The 27,723-nt window shown below is 38.6% G+C and overlaps 1 protein-coding gene and 1 long non-coding RNA gene across 2 annotated transcripts; both read right to left on the reverse strand.

The window, feature by feature from the left end:
* On the reverse strand, positions 1–27,701 carry LOC147216965 (pterin-4-alpha-carbinolamine dehydratase 2). The gene is made up of 4 exons (XM_086177254.1): positions 27,420–27,701; positions 15,402–15,533; positions 3,386–3,466; positions 1–1,753 (listed from the first exon to the last, which is right to left on the reverse strand). The coding sequence occupies exons 1-4, from the start codon at positions 27,591–27,593 to the stop codon at positions 1,658–1,660; spliced, it is 483 nt and encodes a 160-aa protein (XP_086033380.1). The 5' UTR covers positions 27,594–27,701; the 3' UTR covers positions 1–1,657.
* On the reverse strand, positions 24,361–27,359 carry LOC147216966 (uncharacterized). The gene is made up of 2 exons (XR_015109070.1): positions 26,990–27,359; positions 24,361–26,603 (listed from the first exon to the last, which is right to left on the reverse strand). It is a non-coding gene; the product is annotated as an uncharacterized LOC147216966 (long non-coding RNA).
* Positions 27,702–27,723: the final 22 nt, after the last annotated feature.

The following is a 27,723-nucleotide window of genomic DNA, read 5'->3' on the forward strand; positions in this document are numbered from 1 at the left end:
TTCCCTACAATGTCTTAAATCATTTTATAATTTTATTATTAGTCAAAATCATCACAATTACATATATTTTTTCCCATTTTCTTCAGCCCTGCAATAAACGCACATCTTCTGGGCAATCACTCAAAGTTCGGACACAAGAATTGATACTGTTTGGCTTAAATCCTCATGAGTTCAGTTTTATTGAACTTATTTCTTCACTGATCTTCTGATGGCAATCTAATCAGGAAAAGTAACAACACCAACCAACTCAACCCTCAGAGTACCAATTTCAAGATGAAATAAATCCCCTTCCTACTAACTTTGACCTCTTCCTCAATTTGCTACAATTTCCACTGCCGAGAGGAGAACATGCGGTCTGGTAAACCCTAACCCTGACACGAAAGTATATCTTCTGTAGCCTTGGCAAATACTGGACAGCGTACAGCACAGCAATTACACCACGTTCAAACTCCATGTGTGAAAATAAACAGTGTTGAAATAGGAAAACCCCTCACACACGGACAATGACATTTTCCAGAATTGATGTGCAATGCCGTTAAAGTCTGAATGGGATGTCTTGACAAATCAATGACAAAATGACCAGTAGCATATCTATTTACATTAAATGAATGTATCATGATCTACTGCTTGATTAATAGATTTATGTTTGAGTATAGTACTTTATTAGCTACATTAGATGGACAGCATTGTCTTCATGCACAGGTTGGCTATGTCCCACCAACAGATAAAAAGGGATGCAGGATGGCAGCTCAGTACTAAAAGGAATGCACGATGAAACAATGTTTAAACGATAATGTGAGTTCAAATGAAGGCACTTATTAAGTTCCAACAACGACAGAAAAAGTTCAATCAGCTGATCCTAAGGTGAGGTGTCTTCTGAGGTGAGAGGTTGCTTCTTCTATAGAAATAGACTGACAGAGGTCAGTAGCTATTACGGGGTGCGGTAGTACGGGATAATAATTGTGTTGTTTTTATATTAAGAGAGGTGTAACCCTTTTGACCATAGCAGAATTATTGGGCTGGCTTGGAGAGTGTGAATCAAAATGTGTTTTACCGCATAAACACACTCTGTTAAAGACCCCAGTGTTGTTTCTTGGAGGATGTTTGACATTCTTTTTTGACCATTTTCACACTCTGTATAATGTTACCTATCTAACCTTTGCAATATTGCCTGCAATAGATGCCCTACCACTGTCAAAAAAAATAACTCCAAGTTTGTTTAATTTTTGGGGGGTTAACTAGGCTAATAGACAGCATTAATGAAATTAAGTACATGATATGGGTTATAAGACTCCAAAACAGTGCAACAAATCAGAATCAGAATTAAAAAAACTTTATTTTTCCCAAAGGGAAAATTGCATAAATGGAAAGGATTTAAATATTCCTATGAACATGTCTCAATGTAGAGGCGCCATTATAAATCAATCACAGCATTTAAGATAATGAAAAGTGTTACTCTGACAGACAGTTTGCAAAAAACATTCTGTAAATACATTAAGCATATGATACATTTCATAGATTTAATATGGAAAGCCCAGGGGAGCTCAAACTCCTCTCCTTTCAGAGTAACAAGACTTTCAGAGAACCCAATTATGTCTAAAAGCAAAGGGCTAAGGTACACTGAGGTCGAGAAGTAGAGCTGTTTGATTGAAGACCATTACATGGAAACTACAATTTTGTCGATAAACTTTGCCATTTTGATGTCCCATTTTGACAATCCTCCACAGCTGTGTGTTGTCAATGTGATCTGGACCTGTGAGAAAAAGGATGAGAGTAAAATGGGAGTGTTTCAGCAAAAAACAGGAAATGCTCAAATTTGAACAATGAGAATTTTAATAATGCTGGTGATGTTTATATTTACATTTATTTAAAGCCTCTTACAATAGAGGTTTGATCGAGCATGAAGACAACCATGGTGAGCATATAGAATTCAACATGAGAAATTAAAAAACAATTTTGACATCTATCCAGTCCTGAGTCCCACTTATTTCTTAATTCATGTCAGAATTGGCCCCTTTAGGACATCAAGCATTTCAATAACATGTTTAATATTCAAAGAAATAGACACCGGTGAAGTTTTATACATTATAGTGTAAAACATTAATTAAGGAACACATTATTTATGTTTCAAAAACCACAGTGTATTTATCCAGTTCAAAAGCAGGTTTCTTTGGTTGAATACGATAGAGCACTTTCACATTTATTAGCATTAAAATACAGTATTGTGTTATGATGCTAGGTTGACGTTAGGTAGATCAGTGTATTCTAAGACTTTATGTAGACTGTAAATGTCTACACTAATATGATATGAATGATGAAAATGTCCATATGACCATTCTAGTGGTACCAGAAATCTTGGAGTTTGAGTGCTTTATGTCAAATGGTGTCACTTAAATAACATGTACAACTCAGGGTTAATTTTCTTATTGAGGCCTTTTCCTCATGATATTATGGTATATTTATTGATAGTACTTGAGTACTTCAGCCTGCTATATGAAGTAAATTGGCTGAAATCTTCTTTTCTGAATATATTTACCACTAAATATTGTTTTGAGCTCTAAGAACTCAGACTCAGTTAGACTGTAGTCACAATAATCAGATCTCAACTCAGCTTTATATATTTGAGACAAAAAAATATTATATTACTTATCAATAACTTTTTGCTTGCCGTCCTCTCCCTCAAGCAGGCATTTGAATATATCTGAGAGAAAATTGAAACCCATTTCCAAATGTTGGCTCAGCCAATGAAGTAACAGACAAGCTGTATAACTATATAAATCACCTTTTTTTACTCTCGCTGAATTATTTTCAGTGTTGGATCGACGAGTGGGTGTGTAGTGGAAAGTGCTATGGGGTTCCTGAAACCTGTAGCACAATTGTACATCCACTTTAATAAAGACTGGATTACAAATGACATTCCTCTCTGAGGAACCCAGAACACCACACAGTAATTCAGTGGCTACAGCCTCTAATGCAGGGAGTGTCAGGGACTGGGTTTGTCCTATCAACCACTACTTAATTTCTATGGCTGTGTGAGAATGTGTTGGGGTTGCAGGGCCAAGTGGAGATATTTGAACAGCTTTTTTTTGTTACACTTGCTAAAAGGGTATTTCAAGCTTTATGGCCGAGACCAGATGGGATTGTCTGACATGACAAAACTTAACTTTATCCAGGGTTGATTTATCTCAGCTTGTCTGTAATTTGATACTAAGCAACTGTAGCATTGTAAATATGGTAGGAAGTCAGACATGAAGTCGGGATAAAAGTTTGATTCTATGAAACGTGATTTCTGCAATAGATACTAAACAAATGCAGCACGGAATAAAACTCTTCAGTCACCATTTCAAAATGTAATTTAATCTACAATTGTAAAGAGGGTTGTTACCTTATTATAAACATTAAACCATTCTGGATGATGGTTCATCTTCTCTGCCTGCAGCGCCACACGGGACATGAAGCCAAATGCCTGTTTGTCAGACAAAACAGTAAGTCAGTTCAGGAGGTGAACTTTATATATAATTTCAATTATGTGTATATTTTGATTTTGAAGTGATAGTTTTACTCATACATAAACTATCAATAAGAAATACAACATTGAACTACTTCCATTTTTTTTTAAAAGAACCTTTCACACATATTAACTATTCGACGGAGTCGGTAATTGCCACTAAGGAAAAAAAAAACATGAGATCGAATGGGTAAACATCCAAATGACAGTAACATTGTCCAACACATCTTCAGAAATGTATCTAAACACTAAAAAAAAGATTAACAATGTTGGCTCTGAAGGCAGGCAGTACAGCCAACAGATCCCCAGACATGGAAAAATCAAATACCTGAAGACAGAGTTGGAGCAGGAGCACAGGTATATTTAAGAGCAGGGATACATTTGTAGAGTGGAGTGGAGTTTACTATCCATGGTTAAGTCTACCATATTTTAACTGTAATTCAGAATATCCAACGCAACTGAATGTGTAGAAATGCAGAGTAATAAGCTAAAAAATGTAGAAGAAATGATTTCACTCATCTTCAAACCCTGATATAATTGAGAATGTATTGTTTCACAACCAGTAAAATGATTTCCAAAAACAATTTCTGAAACACAAGCAACAAACACAAGCACACTAATTTTCTAGAGCATAAGTCAAAAAAAAATGTAGATCTTAAAATTGCAATGAGGACATAAATGCACTCTGCTCCGAAACAGGTGAAGTATTTATTCAACAATCACAGACAAACATCCCAAATAAAAACTTTTAGCGGTAAAAACTTGCCAGACAAAGCTGCCATGTATGGCACAGACAAGAACCTGAAACTGTATCTTCTTTAGGACACAACACCATCATGAAGACATATGTTATACACATAAAACCATACCCAGGTAAAAAGCAGCTAATTTGCGCACACACACACACACACACACACACACACACACACACACACACACACACACACACACACACATACACACAAACATTCATATTTCATCTTTGGCATGTGGTTCTCTCAAATCACAGTCATCCAGGGAGTGATTACATATATTGTAATTATCTACAAAGAGGAGAGTGAAATCCCTCATCATGCACGCTGTGAAGAGAGGGGGAAAAATCAGGTAGACCTATTTCAGAGTAATTTCCCAATGCAATCTCAATTCATCTCCTAAATACTTCCTCTCTAGCTAGTTAAATCAACTGAAATGCCATTGTTTACAGGCCATGGCTGCCGCCATGTCCACCACCTGACATGACAAAACAGAATTAAACTCACAGAGGAAATTGCATTTATCCTTTTTAGTACGTTGTAACCAATTTGCGAGAAGTCCTGTGCAATGCCTTTGCAGGCAAGAGGTGTAATTTGATCGGCAGCCTGATCAAATTGGTTATCAGGTAAACAGTCTCCTGATCAATTTAAGTAATTGGCATATTCCTGCAACTTGACCCCATTGGCACCAATTTAGAGTCTTTGGCAGCCTGCTTTTTCTCAGCTCTCATTTGCTCTAATACGTATGGTTAAGCAGCCTGTCATGTTGGTTATTGTCTAAACATGACTGGATAATCTGCTGCTGAGGAACATGGAATGACAGGTAAAGGATTCTGGGTGAACGCTCAAGTTTTCCAGCAGATTATCCCATTTCAAAACACCATAGAACCAAAACAAACACTCCTTAAATACACATGCGTGCACACACGGACGCACGCGCACACACACACACACACACACACACACACACACGATTCAAAGGATAAGCAGTATTAGTCTGCTCTATTCAATTCTTAAATATTTAGAATTTTACACGACTCCATTCCCCACAATATGTGCATCTCCTGCACATATTTTTAAATGTCTTTAACAAAGGAAGCGCTCCTTGAAACATGAAAATACTTAACAATTGCTCAAGCAGCAGCATCACAAGCTGTGGATATATGACCAGGCCACAAAACAAAAAAGTCTGATCAAATCTGGTCAATTTGTTTCAGCAATTCAATTCGGTTCAGATCAGTCAAAGTAATTTTTCCAAAGTTAGAGAAGGTGAAACCTGCCCATCAGTACAATTAAAATGGTTTGGTCAAAACTAACACCAAAACATAAAACTGACAAGAATATGTGCTTTTAAGAAGAGGAGGAGGATTATTATTGCACTGTTTGAATCATGTATAATGTGGGACTGAGGCAAATCATAGCAGTCATTGGGCAAGAGGTCGGCTATAACCTTGGCTGGTCACCAGTCAATCACAGAGCCACATAAAACCATTCACTCTCTCAATCACATGTCTGGGCAATTTAGTCTTCAATTAACCTAATGCATGTTTTTAGAATGTAGAAGCCATGCAGACATTGGGGCAACATGCAATCTCCACACAAAAAGCCCTCCTTTCAAGATTGAACAAGGAACGCTCTTGCTGTGTGGCGAAAGAACAAACCACGACACCACTGTGCCACTCTAAACAAACCACTGCTGTAAAATGAATTGAGAGGAAAGGGGATTTTTAAGCTTAAGTGCATTCTGAATACATATTATTTATCTAATTTTCAATGGATGCCTACAAAAAAAAGTTCTACAATTATATTGTTAACAATCAACACTATGAAGTTATAGGTCATTTAGACATTAGTATAGACGCTCATCAAAAATTTGCAGCATCAAAAAGTACCTGTCATTTGAATAGATTCATCATATTAATGCATCCATTTTTTTTAAACAAATCAAGCCAGCTTGAATAAATAAGTAAGCCAACATCTCCACGATAATCTATAACTAAATTAAAATTGTATTCCACTGGCCCTGTGTCAAACCCATACGCGTAATTTAACGAATCCATGATCATTTAAATTCATGCTTAATTACATTTTTGATTTGAGATCAATTTCTTGATTGATTTCCATTGAAAACGATCGTGTGATATAAGCAGTGGGAGCCTGGGGCTTTTATGGGCATTTAGCTAGAGTGCCTCGAGGCAATTACAATACTTTATTGAAGAGCTTTGGGCCAGAAGAATACAGTTTCTTATCATAAACCAAACTTAATCAGTAAGTGACCTTTCCTTAAACAGACTGTGATCAGAAGGTGAACAGTCCATGTCCAAATATGAGACCTGAGGTAGCAGGTGGGGACAATTTAGATGAGGCCGTACATATCGTGCAGATAGTTATCATAGATGGATTTATTTATTTCTATATTTCTCTGAAGAGAGAGACTTGGAATTTCTTGTTTTGTGTATTGGATTTTTTGTGCAATGCAGCTTGTTCCTGTTCTGTTCAATCATTTTTTTGAGCTAACCCCTATAGAAGACACTCATTATAAATTCACTAAGGATGTGGATTGGTTGAATTGGAAATCCAACACCCTGAAATAATCCTATAAAGACCCAAACGTAATGCTGTACATTGTCATGCTGCTAACGGTGGTAGTCCCTTGAGGGCAGTAAGAAGAGTGGTAGGTTATGGTTTTTATATGTATTGTATGGCTCGTACTTTCAAAGGCAACAGGTGAGCCACTGAGTCAGCTGTCCATCCCTGCTGCCAGCCAGCCATTCTTTCCAACAAACCAACAGGCAGAAGCTGTCAGTTTGATAATTGGACATAACATTATCCAGGCCTCCATCTCAAATAATCAGAATCACTCCATGGCAGACCCCACTATGCCCCTTTCCCCATACACCAGCTTTTGAGGAGCCATTTTGGTGCTATTACAGCATGATTGTCATACAACATTGGATGAGACAATTTGACATCGGAGCAGACTAGTGTTCTCTCTCTCATTGCGGCTGAGGGTTGGAATACAGGACTCAGTTTAAAACACATGTGTCTGTTATTTACAGATCGGTTTTCCACCGCTGCGCAGTCTAGGGGCTTAGAAATGCCTGCTCTGCCTTGCCAAGACTAAGTGCATGCAGATTTTGCCTAGTCTTGTTCGCCTCTGACGGACACACATATACTGATATTTGTATGAATGCACATATGTGAACCCTCTAAGCGTACACACAAGTACGTGCCGACACACAGGAAGACAAGTATTCTTGTTCTGTAGTCGCTCTTCTCCATTACATACCACCATGACTACCCAATGATTACCCTGTGAGCCCCATCATCACACGCACCAGTGCCAGCTCCCTGGAAAAACATTGCTTTTCCACAGCAAAAGGCAAAAAACTAAATGGTGGTGGTGATGATGATCATGATGATAATAATGATGATGACGATGATGATGACGACCACACCTCTTATGTCCCATTTCTATTCTTTCCCAAAACACTCTTCATATGCTTCCAGCTGGCTCAATAAGATTGCCTGCAAAGTTGACATGTAACTTAAACTTCAAAATATCAAATAATTATGAAGTTAGCTGCCAAAACCCAAGATTCTGTCATATGCGAGGGTGAGTTCTGCTGGGCATGTGTAAATTCAACAGTTATCAACTCTTTGTATAAACAATTCAACTTCAAAAATAAAAAATATGAATTCTTACTTGATACTCTGACAGAATGAGATGTCTTCTCATATGGTGGACACTCATTCAGTGAATAATACTGTGCTTAATAAGTGTAAATGCACATCAGGCACTATTTATATAAGGTGTCCCATGCCATGCTCAAGCATGACATTAAGGTCAACTTGTGCAAAATCCTTCATAACTGAAGGGGTTACCAGCAATGGCTTATTATTATTACATTGGGTTTGACAAAAGACAGTAGACTTAAGAATTATCTCACCCTATCTAAACATTGATAGCCAGATTATCTAACGACCTCCACTTTAGTCCCTTGCTTATAGTTTGTCATTTTGACAACATTAGATGAATCCTGGATGATTGCTTTTTCCAAAGAAAGTTCAGTTATTCAGACAGAGCCGGAAACCTGTAGACTACTAAGCCATCAGACAATGTTCTACCCTCCTCTGAATATTGTTTTATAGTCTTGATATTTTTATGTTTTATGATGCTATTTTAAGATATTTTGAGCAGAATAAGAATATTGCATAATAAATTTAATTCTGATCGATAAATGAAACCGTAATTACATATAGACAAAAAGAAAAAGAATTACTGTACACCAAATAGTTTACTGAATAATGACCAAAATGATAAGGAAATGCCACTTCAAATAAAATATATTGATAATACCCAAAGTATCAGTGTACAACTGGTTTGAAATCTTTTGAGCCTAAATCAAGGAGGTATGGAGATAGCAGTAGATATACATGCAGCATGAGTAGGGGTTGTTCAGTTTGCCTCGGGGTTCAGTTTTGCCTGTTTCTAATTCAGCACCAACAGAATAAGCCCCACAAGAATGGGCTGAGGCTTAAAGGAGACTTGGTGGTACGGGACCCTCTGACAGAATATTAAAATAGAGTTTTGCCTCAGAGAATGTTTCTGCTCTCAACAAAAATCACAGCAAATGCCTCATAACAAACTTGAAAAAGAGCCTAGAAGATTTACATTTCCCAAGTTTAATAAGTCTCACAGCTGCTGTGAACATCTTTGAAATATTGTCGATCGTGTGTGTGTGTGTGTGTGTGTGTGTGTGTATATTGTGCGTTTATTTTGACCTACATGATAAAACCTATAATGTGATAAGAATCTGTGTTCATTTGGGGCAGTTTTTTTTTTTTTGTTATTATATTAACTGAAACCTTGTTCAAACAGAGTGCTGTTGAGTTTCACCACATCATGGTGTAGGTCAGTATTTTTCAAACTTTTTTCAGGCACTGCACATTTTTTGGGGAGGGGAAATCCTGCGGCACACCACCAAACAAAAATGGTACAAAAGTATATTCTGTAGCTTAATGTAGCTGCCATCCAGTGGAGTGAAAGAGTATTTAATTGCTTAGCTTGTCACTACGCATGCTCAGACACTTAATAATGACAAATTACATGTAGTCAGTGATTAATAATTTTTTTGGACCAATTATGAGAAATCTGACAATTACCCATGGCAAACCAGACAATTTCTTCAGAGAACCCACAGGTGTGACTCAACCAAGCATATGCACATACTTGAAGCCCTGGTAGCTGACCCAAATTGAATTTCACTACCGATAAGTTCTGGACAAATACAATTCACTGTACACTATCACATTAATCAACAGAATAAAAAGTTGAACCATAAAAAATAAAATAAATAAAAAATCTGTAACATTGTCCTACGCAGCAATATATGAAGCTATAAATGTCACAAATTTCTGCAGCAATAAATGTAATTATAAATGCTACTCTGTTGAGGGAAAAAGAAAATAATATACACATAAAATTCAAACAAATGTAGCCAAATATCACAGATCTCTACAATATTTAGAAAAGCATTCTGAGTCATTTTTATATTCTAGCTGTATGTATAACTTTCCTCTTCTGCATATTTATTTCACAAGTTCAAATAAATGAAGTAGGAGTTACAACCGTCTTACAACTCAAGGAATCAATGGACGTCCACAAGATGATTATATTTGACTGAAAAAGCAATGTAAACATATTTTACATGTTTTACAATTTAGTCCTCCCAGACTTGATTGGGAGAGGAATTTGCGGCCGTAATTCATTAAGCTGTGTATAAATCAGTAGAGTGAAAAGTGGTGCGGTGAGTAAGTCAAAAGAGGATCGTAACACTTTGGATTTGCTGTAGTCAAAGAAAAATAAAAGTTTAGGGAGAAAGGTAAGCAGCTTATTTGGATAATTTGCAATCTGTGGGTTGCTCTGTGTTGATCTATTTGGTTCTGCCTTAAAAACTGGCCAAAGAGATTTCCATTCTATGGTGCAGCTCTATTACCCCCTGCAGGCAGCAGTGAGAAGTGTTTCCAGCATAAGAGAATTTTGTTACTTGCCTTAAAACCTCTGAGGATCTAATTTCGTCAAAGCCATCACACAGAGAAAAAGGGCGGGTTGAAATCAGCCAGAATGTTGCTCCTGATCCCTTTTCCCCTCTGCTAAAAGTTCTTAAGAGCGGTCTTGAAAAATGAGCAAGTGAATTTGTGAAAATCACTGCAGGGGGATAGAGGGACGAGAGAATAGAAGAAAGAACAAAATAAAGCACCAAAAAGAGAGAGCCAACATGTTAAATTGGAACAACATGAGCTCATTCCCTTTTTTACATTGGGCACAAACTCAGAATGAAAGACAGAGAGACAAAGGCTGGGAAGGGAGTGTTGCGCGACAAAGAAAAAGCAAGCAAATCACATCTATCAGAAGGAATGATGGAGTCGTTAGTGGTTTGTGAACCAGATGAAACATTTTAACCAATTTGATTGTTTATGAAAGAAATCATTCTGATCGAAACCCCAATTGCTGCCAACTGGCCACCTGGCATGTCTCAAGGTAATGAAGGCTGACATGCTGGGGTAAGAGGAGAGGCTTTAAAACCAGAAGGAGCAGATGGGGGAGGTCAGACCTCATCCCCAACTTCAAATACGGGGAAGTGTAAAAGCAGACTATTTTAGGGGCTAAAAAAACCCCAGCAGGATTAGAGGAAGTCCACTAAGAGGCCTTGAGATGTTTACTTCGTCCCATGAAGAGGAAAAGCCAAGTAGCAAGATTTCTCCTGGTGATGTAAGGAAGAAAAGATACCTACATATACAATAAATTGTGTTGCTGTGTTTTCCTTCTGCTTTTTTAAACCACCGAAACCACGAGAATGTAATGGAACGGTAAACTTAAGTTGCACATATCTTTTCAGGTTTCCTGGTATTATCCAGATAGGATTAACCAAATCTGTCAGGCACAATGAATTAAAAAGTATTGTTTGTTAACATAGTGGAGGCAGACTGTAACAGGGAGAAGGTAAATCCAAAAACACAAATATCACAACAAATATCCTGCCAGTGTGGAAATTACTTCACATAAAACTGAGCCATAAAATGGCAGAAGTGGACAATAGTGGTACAAAACAAAAGCCAATGACACGTACTAAAAATGTAACCTCTGAACTCTGTTTAGTAAGACGCTGAAATTTTTGTCTATGTTTTTTTCCTCAAAGTAAGAAATTCCTGTATTTGCAATGAAACACAATGCTTCTCTGAACTTTAAAATCACATTACATTCATAAATTTGTATGACGTAATAAAAGCAATAATAGTCTAACATCCTACTACATATTAAAACTGCATTTGTGAATTAGTTCTACGAGTGTAGAGCAATTATTTTTTCTCTCTTGAAAATACAATTATCACCAGGTAAAAGTTTTGTTTAAATTTGGCTTTATTCGTACCTTTTAACTCAAATGAAGAACTAATAAAAGGATATGGATAACGATACATCAGTCATCGTAAACTCATAGCTAAAATATTCCACAGAGTAAGGAATTATCAGTGCGAGCCCTAATAGACAAAAAGGCCCAAACCTTTTCCACTTATTAGGTATAGTTTCAGTTTCAGTAATTATTTTTGATAACTTTACTCAGAAAGCTGTCTTTATGTGTTGTTGATTTAATATAACTGTAATAAAATAAAAACCTTCCACTTCTGTCACATTCATTGAAGGAATGTAATTAATACATTTGCCAGATATTCTACCAAACTATTTAGTCAGTCAGTCAGTCATTCAGCAATCATGCAGCTTATCCTGCAGTCAGGGTCGAGGGAGGGCTGGAGCCTATCCCAGCTGTCACTGGGTGAGAGGCGAGGGACAAACTGGACCAGTTGATCACAAGGCCACATACATAGACAAACAGCCATTCACTCTGTAATTCACACATTTGGGCAATAAAAGGTCTCCAACTAACCACCTACATGTTTTTGGACTGTGGGAGAATCTGACGGAAACCCAAACAGGAACAGGAAGAGCATGCAAAATCGACACTAAAGGACCTCCAGACAGAATCAAACCAGAGACCTTCTCGGGTTAAGGCAGAAGTGCTGACACCCAAAAAAAGGGTAACCGAAGTAATTTGGCATGAAAGTGTACTGTTTCTTCAAAAAACAAGATAAATAATCATTTAAAATATTCATGAGGTTAGTTCAAGATGCAGGCAGCATAGTGGCACAGTGGTAAGCGCTTCACAGCACGAGGGACCCTGGTTCGATTCCGACAAGGGACCATTCTGTGTGGGGTTTGCTTGTTCTCCCAATGTCTGTGTGGGGGTTCTCCAGTTTCCCCCTACAGTCCAAAAATATGCAGCAGGATAATAAGGAAAATTGCTCAGATGTGTGAAGGAGTGAATGAAAGTGAATGGTTGTCTGTCTCTGTGTTATGTGGCCCTAGAATTGACTGGGACGGCGGTTGACAGTGTATCCCGCCTCTCAGCCAATGACTGCAGGGATAGGCTTCAACCCCCACGCAACACTGCTGGTTCCCGAAACATGCCAAGATAATAGCAATGAGAAATGAAAACACATCTTTAAACAAAAGTCTTAAATGTTCCATAGTTATATATTACTTTATATGCGATAAAGCATCTTTTTGTTGCCTTCAATTTCTTACTATCACAGGTTTTTCATGAGGCTTTCGCTTAGACTCTTTGTTGCACCACCATACAAATTCACCACATCAGGGCCTCCTGATGATATAAAAACAACCTTTAAAAATGAAGCTTCAGTTCTCATCCCTCCTACTACTGCAACCAATCAGCAAACACACACAGATAAATTATGAGTTCCCAATGGCTATAAAACTGGCTGCTTGCTTGGCTGTCTGGCCCCTGTGCCCAAAGACAACAGAAGAATACACATAAAAACAGATTCATATTGATGGGGAAGTTATAACTGGCTATCTGGAATAAAAAGTGAGTTTAAACTAAAGCCCTTTTTTAAATACAAAATACTGTTTCCTTTTTTTTTTTTTTCTTTTTCTTTTTTAGCAATTAGCAATGATGGCTTATGGATTTCAAAAATACTGCATTTGATATGCTTGTAATCGCTGTATTATTTACATTGTAAAATCTCAATTATTTATTCAGTTGATCTTAATTATTTATAGATTTATTTTCCAGTTTCTTATATCCAACAGTGATACATTTCATGACAGCAAAAGTTCAAAACAAATAGATCTTACAATGAGCCCAGCTGTGTTCTTATATATGTTGTTAAAACTCGTTTGCAATATGTAATATGAACATCAAACTTGGTCACATTGCTTTGTCATACTTGTGTTAATTATCCACCAAAAACCTATTATGTATTTATTTTGTTTTGTACTTTAGACTTTATGCTTCAAAAAAAGTGGGGAATTGATGAAACTTGATTTTGATGTTTAAAGAACTAACAGCCTAAATTTAAAGGGAAATGACAGGAACAAAAGGGGGAAATTAGCAGGATCCTCAAGATATTGTAGCTAAGAGTCTTGGCTGAATTCCACCCCTCCCCAAAGCGCCATATGTACGGATGGTCAAAAAACAGGCCAGGCAAGCAGGATCCTAATTCTGCCATTTGCTTTCCAACCATCTTCTCCAGATATGATTTCAGACCCTGATATACTGACTTTGAATTTACTGCCACTGACACAACAGGCTGCTCATATTGGCCCCAGTTTAAAAACATACCAAGCACTATCTGCACTGTATCAGTCAGGTAGTGAAATGCAAAATGTCAACAGAGTTTTTATCACCAACACATAATTCACATGGATAAGGTTAATACAGACATGCCAGATTACAACCAACATGTGATCTTTGCCACCAGATGAGAAAACACACTAAACTTGGTTTACACAAACATTATACTGGCATTCAGGATGATGAGTGTTCCTTATACAGCTGATCTTAAAAGTAACCTACACAGTCAGCTAAAGCTAAACCACTGGTACTGAGAACATGCATAGGCGCCAGTGTATATGTATAAAGATCAACTTATGCACACCCTCTTAAACATCTACAACCCTTTGCTGAGCAAGCCCATAATACCCCAGTTTTTTATGACCAGGACCATCATTCCAGTGCTGAAGAGTTTGGCCACATTGATCAGCAGAGACTATAACCCAAAAGCCCTCCAATTATTATCACATCTTCAAGAAAATTATTGAGGACTCCTGGAAAAAAATCCCTTTCTGTTACACTTGACCCACTCCTGTTTAGGTTCTAGCCCAAACATTCAAGTAAAGATGTTAAAGTGTAACAGGGGTATTCCCATGGACCTCTATGCTCTGCTGAAAAAAAGTAACAGTTGTATATTGATACGTATCATTGACTTCAGTGATCAAAAAGCACCTTTTTATGAATTTGGTCCACTGGGTTTCAACAACTCACAGTGTAATTGGATATTACATTCCTCACAATTATAACCAGACTGTATTAGTTGTGAATATACTTTTAAAACCATTATTCTGAGCACTGGGGTCCCCTTGGGCTGTGTTTTGAACCCTCTGCTATTCAGCCTGATGACCCACGACGTATTATGCACTGTGCAACTTGAACTACGTCATCAAATTTGATAAGGACATGACAATGGTGGGTCTTATCTTTGACAACAACTCAGCCGGCAGGGAAGGTGTGAATCACCTAAGTGCCTGGTGAACAACTTGTTACCGAGAGTCAACAAAACAAAGCCCATCACTACTGTCTCCAGGAAGAAAAAGGAAGTATAGAGTCCACTCACAATTTTCAAGAAACACTCAGTTATTGGAAACAAGGTCTTGGAATAAACTACAAAAACAGCCATGCTTGCATTTTGTGCAATGGAAGAGGAGACCTAGCCTTCCCATCCTTTGCCCAGCCCACATTCACATCACTAAAACCATCCTGACCATTGCCATCTCAGTCTAGTATGGCCGCTGCCCTGCTGCAGACCATTTATACCTGCTTGGAGTCACGAGGACGGCTGAAAGAATAAGACAAAATATGAATCAGGCAAATCATGGAACACTATTACCATTTGTTATTCATCTTTACACACTCAGTTTTACATCTTACATCGTACAAGACTTACATCTATAGAGGTCAGGAGTATGTTGGTGTAAACCAACATGTATGATAATTGACACACACCTGATTAAACGTTTTAAAGTGAAGTTCTTTGAAGATGGCATCACGGTCCTCCACCTCCATCCATCCAGTTGCCCTCAGCTCCATCACTTGCTGATCTCTGTCCGCTGGGGATAGCCAATGAGAATCTGATGACTGAAAAAAGATGCACAGACTACTCAGAATGTGAATAATAACAATGGTGATAATAGCTATTTTATTAATTATCTTCCATTCACTATCTCATTCACCCATCTTGGCAATTTTCCATTTCTTTTCCAATTAACCAGCATGTTTTTGGACATAGGAGGGGAAACCCGCGACCCTACAGAAAACCCACACAGACTCAGGGAGAACATGCAAACTACACAAAATAAGGTCCCTTGTCAGAATCGGAAAAGGTTCCTTCTTGCTGTGAGGCGGCAGTTCTAACCACTGTGCTATCTTGCCACTGTAATACATTTATTTATAAAGCCAATTCCACAAAGCTGCATAAACCAGGAGATTTGTTGCATTATTTTGTAAATGTCAATCAATGATGATGGCCAAGTCTTTTCCTGAAATTATTTCCTGAATTTCCCAAAAATTGAACTGTTCATTTCCAAATGACATTACCTAATTTTGTCTTTTATGTATTTACAAGGCAATCTCTCTCAGATTATATTCCCATACCAATTTCACATTGACGCCATGTGTCTAACAAAGTATGAGTTAAAACATTGATAACATGATAACATGATTCTCACCTACAATTTGTTTACATACTAATAAACTGATAACACACACACACACACATATATATATATATAAAAATTCACATTGGTTAAATATATAGTAATGGGCATACGTTGCTAAAAATGATTGGTAAATGTAAAAGGAGCAAATCCGGCCATCACGTGATTGATAATGCCTTAGAATACTGACTGGATAGTGAACATCTCTCAAATAATGCAGGCTAAAGGGAGCATGAGCCAGCCAAACAAAGGGCATATAATACTTTATATGCTAGGATGGGCAGTATGGAGGGAGAGACTGAGATATACAAGTTGGTGAGGTGCGCCAAAGGTGTGACAGGAGTACAAGGTGGAGGTGGCGCTACATCAGGGATCAGCACTGAGCCCTCTCTTGTTTGCCATGGTGACTTTCAGGCTGACATATGAGGTTTGACAGGAATCTCCGTGGTCTATTATGTTTGCAGATGACATTGTGATCTGTGTTTAGAACAGGGAGCAGGTGGAGGAAGATCTAGAGAGGTGGAGGTAGAGTATGCCGTGGAAAGGAGAGGAATGAAGGTTAGCCACATAAAGACAGAATACATGCATGGGAATGAAAAGGACATGAGTTAAACGGTGAGATTACAAAGAGTAGGGATAAGGAAAGCGGAGGCTTTTAAGTACTTCAGGTCAACAACCTAGAGCAATGGAGAGTGCAGGATAGAGGTGGATAGAGGCATTCAAGGAGGCTGGAACGGGTGGAGAAAAGTTGAAAGGCAATAAAAAAGTATCAGCCAATGGCATTGAGAGGCAGGGCTGGAGATCGAAAAGCTGAAAGCGTTGAGGTTCTCTTTGGGAGTGACAAGGATGATAGATCAGGAATGAGTCCCTCAGAGGGACAGCGCATGATGAATGTTTGGGAAATATAGTCAGCGAGGTCAAACTGAGAGGATTTAGACATGTGCAGAGGAGGGATAGTAAATATATTTGTAGAAGAATGCAGGGGTTAGAGCAGCCAGGCAGCAGCCCAAACAGTATCAATGTAGGGAAAGAGGATTGAAGTTATTGTTGCAAAAGGAGGATACGGAAAATAGGGTTAACTTTCACAACAGTTTCCTCCCACAAGCTGTTAAAATGCTGGCCTGCTGATCTGCTAGTCATTAACAGGAATAACTACAGCACCTTATAGATTTTTTTCCGCCCCTGTATAAATACTGTACCTTGTCTGCATTTTGTTCCAGTTTTGATTTTTCTATTATTCTACAGTAATTCCATATTATTTATTAGAGCTGTAATTATTGGTCTCAGAGATGCAAGAAGGAGGTATAAGCTGGTATAACCAGAGAAACATTGTCTCATGTTGTCTGCACTGCCTGGTATGTATAGCAAAGTGACAATAAGCTTCTTGATTCTAGAGGTGGAGGAAAATGACTCTTGCAGTAACCCCTAAAAGGGCAGCCGAAAGGAAATGGGCATGAGAGTGTAATGTATATTCAATTTGCAAGATAAAGAATAAATAAAAATATTCACAAGGTTAGTTCAAGATGCAGGGTGGCACGGTGGTAAGTGCTTCAGCCTCACAGCATGACGAAGCCTCGTTTAATTCTGACAAGGGAGCATTCTATGTGGAGTTTGCATGTTCTCCCTGTGTCTGTGTGAGTTTCCTCCGGCTTCTCTGGTTTCCTCCCAGTGTCTAAAAACACACAGCAGGTTAATTGGAAAAATTGGGAAAATTGCCCAGATGTGTGAATGAGAGAGTGAATGGTTGTTTGTCTCTATATGTGGCCTCCAGATTGACTGGCAACTAGTGTGGGGTGTACCTCCCCTCTTGACTAGGCTCTAGTAGAATAAGTGTTGGATAATGTATGGATGGCTGGACGGGACAGCTCAAGATACTAAACTGCAAATGTTCAAATAAAAGTGAATGGATGCTTTATCTCTTTACGTGACAGGGCATACCTCCACCTCTCTAGATCTTCCCCCCTGCTCTCACTACAGATCACAATGGCATCTGCAAACATCATAGTCCATGCGGACTCCTGTCAAACCTCATATGTCTGATCATCTGCAAAGAAGAGACTCAGAGCTGACCCCATTGCACTTCCACCTCCCTCTTGAACTCTGTTACGCTTCACCACTGTCTCACAGCTCGTATACATATCCTGCACCAGTCTGACATACTTCTCTGTCACTCCAGACATTTTACAGTAGCAGAGGTCCTCTCTTGGCACCCTGGTGTATGCTTTTTCTAGGTCTACAAATGCACAATGCAGCTCCCTCTGACCTTCTCTGTACTTCTATAACAGCATTCTTAAAGCAAATACTGAACCTGTAGTACTTTTTTAGGCATAAACCTATACTGCTGCTCACAAATGCCAACTTGCTGCTCTCAGTCTTGTTTCCACTTATCTTTCCCCAAACTTCATTGTATGATTCATCAACTTTATTCCGCTATAGTTACAACAATTCTCACTTGTTGTTAAAACTAGGCACCGTTACACTTGTTCTCGATTCTTAGGGCATCTTCTCACTTTCTAAGATCCCGCTGAATAATCTAACCAGAAATTCTGATGCTGCGTCTCTTAGAATTTTCCACACCTCCACAGGTATATCATCAGGACTAACTGCCTTTCCACTTCATCCTCTTCATTGCCCTCCTCACTACTTTTACTAATCTCTGCCACTTCATGGCTCATATAGTCACCTCTTCTACCCTTTGCTCTTACAGTTTCCTGATTCATCAGCTCTTTAAAGTACTCTTTCCATCACTCTTCTGGCACCTATCAATGCATTTCCCTCTCTATTCTTAATCACCCAAACCAGCTGGATGTCGTTCCCATCTCAGTCTTTCTGTTTTGCCAACCTGATGTCGGGTGTTGATGAGGACAAGAATGTCCTGGAATGTACAATATACAATGTACATGTGCAATAACTCATAGTTTAAGTTGTTTTTCTATTCATATAAGAAGCTTCCTTATTTAAATACTTATTGCTCCTCCTATCATTATATTTTTTATTGTTGATTTCAACCTTGATGTGTACTATACTGTCTCCAAAGGGATTAATAAAATTTCTATCCAATCCTATCTAAATTATTCTTTCCCTCCTTACTTTCCAATTTATCATACAAGTCACAATATACCCTTTGTTTGGCCTTTGCTACCTCTACGAATACCCAGCCCTGGAACTGCCCGTTCCCCCATCTGCTCTCTTCAGACCCCTCAGTGTCTCACTTCTATGCTTACCTCTTCTTCTGTATATACTCTGCACTTCCTCATTCCAACACCAAGAGTCCTTATCGCCTTTCCTTCCAGATGACTCACCAAGTACTCTTCCCCCTGTCTCCCTGATAATATTAGCTGTAGTTGCCCAGTCATATGGAAGATCAGTCTGACAGCCTTTCTCAACTCCGACCTCCACTTTTATAAGGTGCCCTATGTTCCTGCCTCTTCAGGAAAAAAATATTCACTTGAGTCATTTCCATCCTTTTTCCCTAGTCTACCACCATCTGCCCCCCTGCGTTCATATCTTGGATAACAAATCTGTCCATCACTTCTCCATCCCCCCCAATTCTGCAACAGTTACCACTCTCTCACCTCTTGGGATATTTTTCATCAGTTCATCGAACTCATTCCAGAATTTGTCCTTCTCTTATAACTCACATCCCAACTGTTGAACATAACCAATAACACCATTGTGCACCACACCTTCAACGTCCAGCTTCAGACTCATCAGTCTACTTGGCACTTTTTTCACCTCCGGAACATTCCTAACAAACTCCTTCTTGAAGATATCTCATGTTCCATTTCTCGTCATGTTAATACCATGATAGCACTTGAAACCTGCAACTACGCTTGTAGCCTTGCTACCTTCTCGACACACAGTATATTCACTTTCCTTCTCTGCATCATGTCAACCATCTCTAGCTTTTCCTGTCATCGTCCGAATATTCAAAGTCCCGACTCTCACCCCTAGCCTCTTGCCTTTCCTCTTCTATCTCAGCTTACGGACAAGCCTTCCTCCTCTCTTTTTTGGCCCGCACGAGCCCAATTTCCAGGGGTGCCCTGTAGGTTATTGGCACGAATCATGGTTGTCGTTTACCCGGGCCATGACCCATGTGGTATGACAGTCGTAGGTCTGATTCACGTATTTGGCTTTGGCACAAGTTTTACGTGAGATGCTCTTCCCGATGAAACCCTCTGCATTTATCAAAGCTTGGGACCGGCTCAAAAAGACACCCACTTGTTGTCTGAGGCTGCATTATATTTAAGCCCAGTAGCATACAGCAAAAATCTGTAAATCATAACCTTTCTTGCAAATTTATTGTGAGGGTGTAAGTAAAATACATATACCGAGCTTCTTAGCACCTGCTGTATGGAAAAGTGTCTCTGTGTACAAGAAACACATATGAAAAGTTATATTTATAACTTCTTGAGAATTATATGAGGACAGAGGTCAGGTTAAAGGATTTCCTCAAAAAACTGAAAAATGTACAAAATACGGTACATTTTCAAAAACCACTGTTAAAAGGTCCGGTCATTTTCAACAGTTTTTAAATGTGTGATGGAGGGTGAGTTCTGACAATCTTCAGTAAGAACTCAGATATTTCTCATCAAGTTGAGTTACAATGGGAATTTAGTATGAATGTGGGAAAAAAAAACATGAGACATTGTTTTCCCTCATATACTTATGAGTCAAGACTGCCAACAACCCTGTTTGAGGTTGAATAATTCCCCTTCACTTTGGTTGGTACTGATTTACCACAAAAACCGAGGCTGAGGACTGACACTAATCCAGGCATTAATCAATCAGAATGTGACCCTTGGAAAAGTCACATCCTTACACAACCTCGACCATTACTGTTGGTTTCAGAAAAATCAACTCGAGGGAAAAATTTGACTGTTTGACAACAATATCCATTCCACTGACAGGTGCCATTGCAGTATTCAATTCATGACATCTGTACTGAGGTCATAATGTTATACCTCGACTCGCAGCCAAAGAATGATGCCACCTTCAGACATGCAGCTCACAGCAAAATATTTTCTGTGTCTGATGAGAGTTGTTCTGAATGGGCAAAAAGCCTGGCAAGTTGAAGACTGATTTGTGGTCAGTTCTATAGGCCATGTTAAACTTAGCTAATATCAGATTTTGAGTGCAGATCTGAAAGGGGCTGTAGTTAACTTACATTACACAGGAAAATTTGAATGTATTAACCACATTAACAAAGGCAATATGACTTCAGTACAGAGCTGCATGAATAGGAACAAAATTACATTTTTATTAATACTAAAGTCATGAATATTTATCACAATTGCTCATAGACTGGAGAAAATACATTAATTCATTCATTATCTACACAACTTTTACTGCTGCCAGGGTAGTGGGGATGCTGGAGCCTAACACAGCTGTCATTAGGCGAGACATAATACACCCTGAACCAGTTTCCAGTAAATCACAGGCCCACATGCAGAGATACAGCATATAACCATCCAATCTTATTCACGCTTGGACAATAAAGGCCCTTCAACCAACCTACTGTATGCTTTTGGATTGTCGTCAGAAACGGAGAATCCACAGAGGTAACCCATGCACACACAAGGCAAATATGCAAACTCTACACAGAACGGACCCCTGGAGAAATTATGCCAGGGACTTACTTGCTCTGAAAGTGGAAGCACTAACCACTGAATGACCATGCTACCTGCATTTCTTTAAATCATATGAAAACTAAAATATTTTCTTATAATGTGCTTTTTGAATATGCTACTGATGTCTTCTGTAGTGCTGAAATTACTTCAGATTGCATTATGTTAAAGAGTATTTATCACCACAAAACCAGTACATCTGCATCTGATATCTTGCTTACGAAATCTTCCCTTGGCCTTGAATCTTTAGAGGAAAGTTAGGCATCAGCAAGCAGAACTTGACCGTAATAATTTTCTTCTTCATCATCCAATCTCATTCGAGCAAAGCACAGCTTTCACTTCTTTGTTGTAACATTCATGGTAATATGAAAATCCATGCATCAAAATAAGACTGACATGCCAAATAAACCTCAATGTAATTAAGATTTTCAAAACAAAAACATAGAAATCCGCTTTTACCACATCAAGCCAGCAAAGCAGAGCTTCATCTTTCCACAATAAGCAACACAATCTTGCTCTGTCAGTACTATCTTCTGTCCTTTTCCCTTCCTATATATCCTCACTCTTTACTTGTTGGGGCAGTTGTCCTCCCATGAACAGTATTTCTGTGCTAGTTTCTTTCAATTAAAATTATTTTTTTTGTTGGTTGGCTTTCCGTTTGTGGTGTGTAGCAGCAGCTCTACAGTCTCTATAACCAGACTGAACACTACAATGAGTTGTGTTTTATCATCAAATAAGTGAGCTGGCAACACTGAACACTGCAAAGTAGCATGATTGTGCATGGTGCCTCTGTACATTATTAATTCTTTTTTTTTTGGCAGAATTGGGGTGAAAAGTGTTCTGCAATCTGCAGACTGTAGCGATACCAACGAGAGGATTAAGCGCAACTGAATTTACCTGTCGCAAAGCATTTGCATGTCTGCAGACAATCAGTCATACAGCAGTTGCTGAACATAAGAAAATTACCTCAAACCGGTTCAAGTAGTTACAACCAGGGATCTACCATTGATTCTGCTTCATCTCCAGTAACATGGCTCATTCAAGTTAGCATCTTTAACTTCAAAAGATGCTAAAAAAAATCCACAATCCAACAATCCGCCTGCTTTTGCTGGGTCACAAATCAAATAGCATTCAGCACCAGATGAGACCAGACAATTTCTGGGAACACTGAGCAATCCGATACCCCAACTATAGTTGAGCCCTCTGGTTACCTTGATCAAATAAGTAAAGAACTGCCCTAGTTTGCAGCTTAATATGTACAGTAACTTGCAAAGGGACTGGAATATCTGATAATTACATTGGGTATGTTCCAAATTATACATCACTACTTACACTCAGTAATATCTTTTCATGAGTATATGTTTAAATTACATCAAATCTTAAATCAGAGTAGCAGTTCAACTGTTTCGTTCAGATCAGCTGAAAGCACAGCTATAAATAGCAGAAATATGGTACTGAATAAGATTTAGTTGTGAGTCAATTTTAGAATACAATTGTAATGTAAAACTTAGCTTACTTTTGAATACAGCAATGTATAGATGTTTCAATCTTATATGAAATTTAAAACAGTTCACATTTACACCAAAAATGAAGGATGTATAATTAGATTAATCAAGTAAATAAGTGATCATGCTTTGCAAGAAATATACGAATTTCCCAAGCAAGGGCTGCTAGGTGCAGTGACCTTTAAGAGCACCAATTCGAATGATCTTAAAGGCAGGATCACAGTTGAAGTTTTGAGTTTGAGTATTGTCGAAGCAAAAAAAAACCCTGATATGGCCGAAAATAAAATGACAACTTGAAATGGGTGTTATGTGTTAAAAAATGAGACATTTATTGTACCCCTTTAAAACAGTATTACCTGCATTAGAGTATAAGATACATTTTCCACAAAAGAGGTCTTGTTAGCTAAACATTGAAAAGAAAAAAAAAATGTTTGGTTTTCTTATGATTCACATCTAGGATCTAGAAAACTTTTACTGGATTGCTGTAACTTTTTGGATTTGTCTGTCACCCCCAACCTTACCCCACCACACCCCCAAAGTTAGGTTTGTCAAACCTTTAATACTGTTTCAGCAAAGTTTCAAAATTATATTATACAACACAAAAAAAGATCCAAAATTCAGAAAGAATGTATTACTTTTATAGGCTTGTGCTCAATGCAAGCAAAATTAGATAAGATATTAGAATGCCCGAGAAATGTATAATTTCAGCAATTTTGCTATATTTTGCTAAACAATATTAAATGCTACATTTTAAATAGGAAAAAAAAAATATATATATATATGTATGTATATATATATATATATATGTGTGTGTGTGTATTTTTAAGTATACTTTCTGAAATACATATTTAAAACAGAGTACATTGAACAAATGCACCCTGAAAGTTAATAAATAAGCTTCTGGCGGTTAGTTGATCGCTTTGTACTATAACTCTCCAATTACCAATTTTGAAGAAATATTGAAAAAAAAATCATGTGCTCGTTTAACCTTAAAACTTTATAATGTTACAATTGCATGAGAAGTATGCATGTAAAAAATAAGAAATGTTCACAGCCACTCTGAGACAGACATTTCTCAATAGCCACACAGAACAATTAGAACATTACAACAATGTTGAAAAGTTCAATTTATTGTCAGGTATTTTGTGAAAATTGAAAAACGTATATTCGAGACTCATTACATGAACTAAACATCAACTAAAATGTTCCGACTCTTTTTTTTAATTACATTTTGATGATTAAACAGCTATATAAATAAATAAATCGAAATATTAGAATACCATAAATTAAGTGCGAGTAGATCACTACTTTTGCAGTAGAATCATCACCATCTCTGTCAGGTTAAGCACAGAATTAAAAAATTATAGTAAAGTCTCTGAAAGACTGAAGAAAAGGCTGGCTGTTCAGAGTGCTGTCTTAAAGCATATTATTGGAGCGTTCACTGGAAGGGGAACGCCTAACAGGAAAAAGTCCACAAGCAGCAGAGAGGATCCTCAACCAGTTGGAGGACCTTCACAAGGCCTGAGGCTGGAGACAGTGTCTTTAAGAATCGCCACATATGTCCTGGAAATGAGCTAAAGGTGTAACAATCCTAGTGTAAAGCCAAACCCTTGAGATTCCAAGTTTTATAGCATCCAATGCTATGTCTCTATGTTCAATGATAATTTGGGTTGAAATGCCATCTGCTGGAGTTGGTCCAGCGTTTATCAAGTCCAAAGTCAACATAGCAGTCTAACAGTTTATAAGACATCATGCTTATGTCTACTTACAAGACTTTGGGAGATGCTGATTTTCTTTTCCAGCAGGACTTGGCATCTGGCCACAGTGCCAAAACTAGTCAGAACTGAGTTGACGTATGGAATATTGTCAAAAAGAAGGTAAGCAACGCCAGATCCTACAATCTGGCTGAGCCGAGGTCCGCTATCAAAGCAACTTAGGGTTCCAGAACTGCTCAAGGGTGCCACAAGATGACAACTCTGTATTACACCCAAACGATGCAGAAATTTGTGAAAAAGGAGACTGACCAAATACCAAGCGCTTAAATGAACATATTTTTCATAAGTTGTACCCTTCTGTGTTATAAATTATTTTTATCAAATGTTTTGATACTCTAAGCTACTTTTTTTATTTTATTTTCATGAGCCATATGGCAAATTATCAAATTTAAAACAAAAAAAGGCTTGAAACATTCCGATTTGGGAGTGAAAAATAACAAAAGCAAACATGTAAACAAAATAATGTGACAAATTAACTTTTGTATGATTTTCAGGGATTTTAAATGCACCTGTATATTTGGAAAGAGATGACTTAAGACTTAGACAAACTTTTATTATCATTCAGTGTACAAGTGTACACAGAACAAAATTTTGTGTAAGTTTTCATTAAATTTTAAATATCATTAAACAAAACATCATTAAATTTACAGTATATCATAAAATGTAGCGCAGCAAAGGGAAGTGTAATAGGGAAAGTGATCTGTGGAGTTAACAGATGTAGAAAAAGTGATTTTATGAATAAAAAAAAATTGAAGGGGTATGACAGTAAGACTGCAGGGGCATGATGTTCAGGACAAGGTATCCAGTATCGGCAGAATATTGTTTTTAGAGTGTAGCAGTCTGATGACCTAGGGGAAGAAGAACCTGGTAGTTCTACATTGGATGCTGCAGAACCTCTTTCCAGAGGTCAGCAGGAAGAAGGGTGATTATGTTCTTTACTCAGATCATGCAATTCTTGGGTGCAATGTCCTTGATAGAGGGCAGAGTTCCTGATGATTTTCTTTGCTGTCCTCAACTATCTCCTCACATTCTTCCACCCAGAGGCTCTGCAGCCTCCGCACCACACCTCACAGAAATTCAGCTGGTCAAAATGCTCTTCATTGCACTTCTGTATGGAATGTAGTGAGGATGAATGGGGTCATATGGGCTCTCCTCATTCTCCGCAGGAACGGCATAAGCTGCTGTGCCCTCTTGACCAGTGACACAGTGTTTGCACACAAGGTGAGGTTGCCAATGATGTGCACACCAGCTGCTCCACCTCTTAGTCTGTTGGCAACTGTGGTTGTCACAGACACCGTTGTGTCATCAGCAAACTTCACAACATGGTTGGTGTTGGCCATGGTGATTCTCCTTACTCCAGCTGAGGGCTGTTAAGGAAAGATCCAGTATAAAGCACCACATCCAGCAAAAGTGTTCGGTGTTGCTGCGTGATACTGATAAACAAAAAAAGTCTGTCCTGATGGATTTGTGCAATTGCCACTGGGTGGTGGTCACTTAAAGCATTCCCCTTAATAGGCGGCAAGATCCTCATGCTTGAAAAATATGTTTGGAACATTGTCAGTTGGGTGGATGACAGTGATGGCAGCTGAAGGAGACAAAAATCAGTGTCATTGCCATGATGCCTGTAGTGACTGATAAAACACAATATAATGTAGGGCACTTTATAGCATTTGGTCTTTACTATTGTTACAGGTTGTTAAAAATCACAAAACAAGCAAATCAAATTCGCTTTCTCTATTAAACGCAGACTAACGTGTTAATGTCAACAACGCTATCAACTCCGTGCTGACAGTAAGACCGACAAACTAAACTTTATTTAACCAAAAAGCGGGATATTCGAGCCTCAACTGATGACGCTTCACAACACAGGTACGCGTAAAGTACAGGTACGTGTCGTTCCTGGCAGACTTGTTATTGACCGACTGCTGACTTTATTTTCCACGAGAAAAGGTGGATTCAAATGATGCTTACCTGGCATCTCTCTCTCTTTCTCTGCGAGGCTCCTCTTCGTATTCGTGCGCCGTCACAAAATGCAAGCTAGCATCCAAGTGCTCCGCCGTATGGCCGCTTCCAAAACTCGGGCCCGGTCTTAAAGCGAAAGACTTACCTCCTGATAGAGGCTTTTTGTAAACCTTGAACGCTTCTCTCTTTAATAAAGGTAAGTCGTGGCGAACGAATTTGTATAACCGCTGCTCTCCACGGAGTTTGCGTATTTCTTCTTCCCTCGCGGACATGGATTTAATACCAAGTAAATACGATAGTTTACGAAGGCGTTCGCCTCCGTTTGCAGCTAGCTAACGGGTTGGCTCCAGCTTGCCATACTTCGCCAGCGCGGGGGCGGTTTGAGGTACCTGGCAGGCTCTTCCAGGCGAAGGGCTGCCCCGCGGCCTGCAGCACTCACCATTTTAGACGCGCCGGTCTCGCAGAGTCTTGGTAGAAAAAGACTCGTCAGTCCGTGCAGACGGCTGGCCGATGAGCTGCCGGTTCTCAGGCTAAACATTAAACCAGACATGGTCCGCGCTTCGCGTGTGTGGTCCGTCACCTCGTCTAACACTTGTCCTCCTGGCACTTTCATCAAAGTTGTTCAGGTAACTGCCAGATTAAAAATATTTTCTATAGCAGCCTGGTTATGTTGTTTGAAGTAAATCACCAACCCACAGACCAGAACCTCCACTTGACTACCGTGATGGATGCAAGATGATGAT

This window comes from Fistularia commersonii, chromosome 29 (assembly GCF_037954325.1).
Source record: "Fistularia commersonii isolate RoL2024-O1a breed Wild chromosome 29, RoL_Fcom_v1.0, whole genome shotgun sequence".
In the NCBI taxonomy this organism is placed as follows: Eukaryota; Metazoa; Chordata; class Actinopteri; order Syngnathiformes; family Fistulariidae; genus Fistularia; species Fistularia commersonii.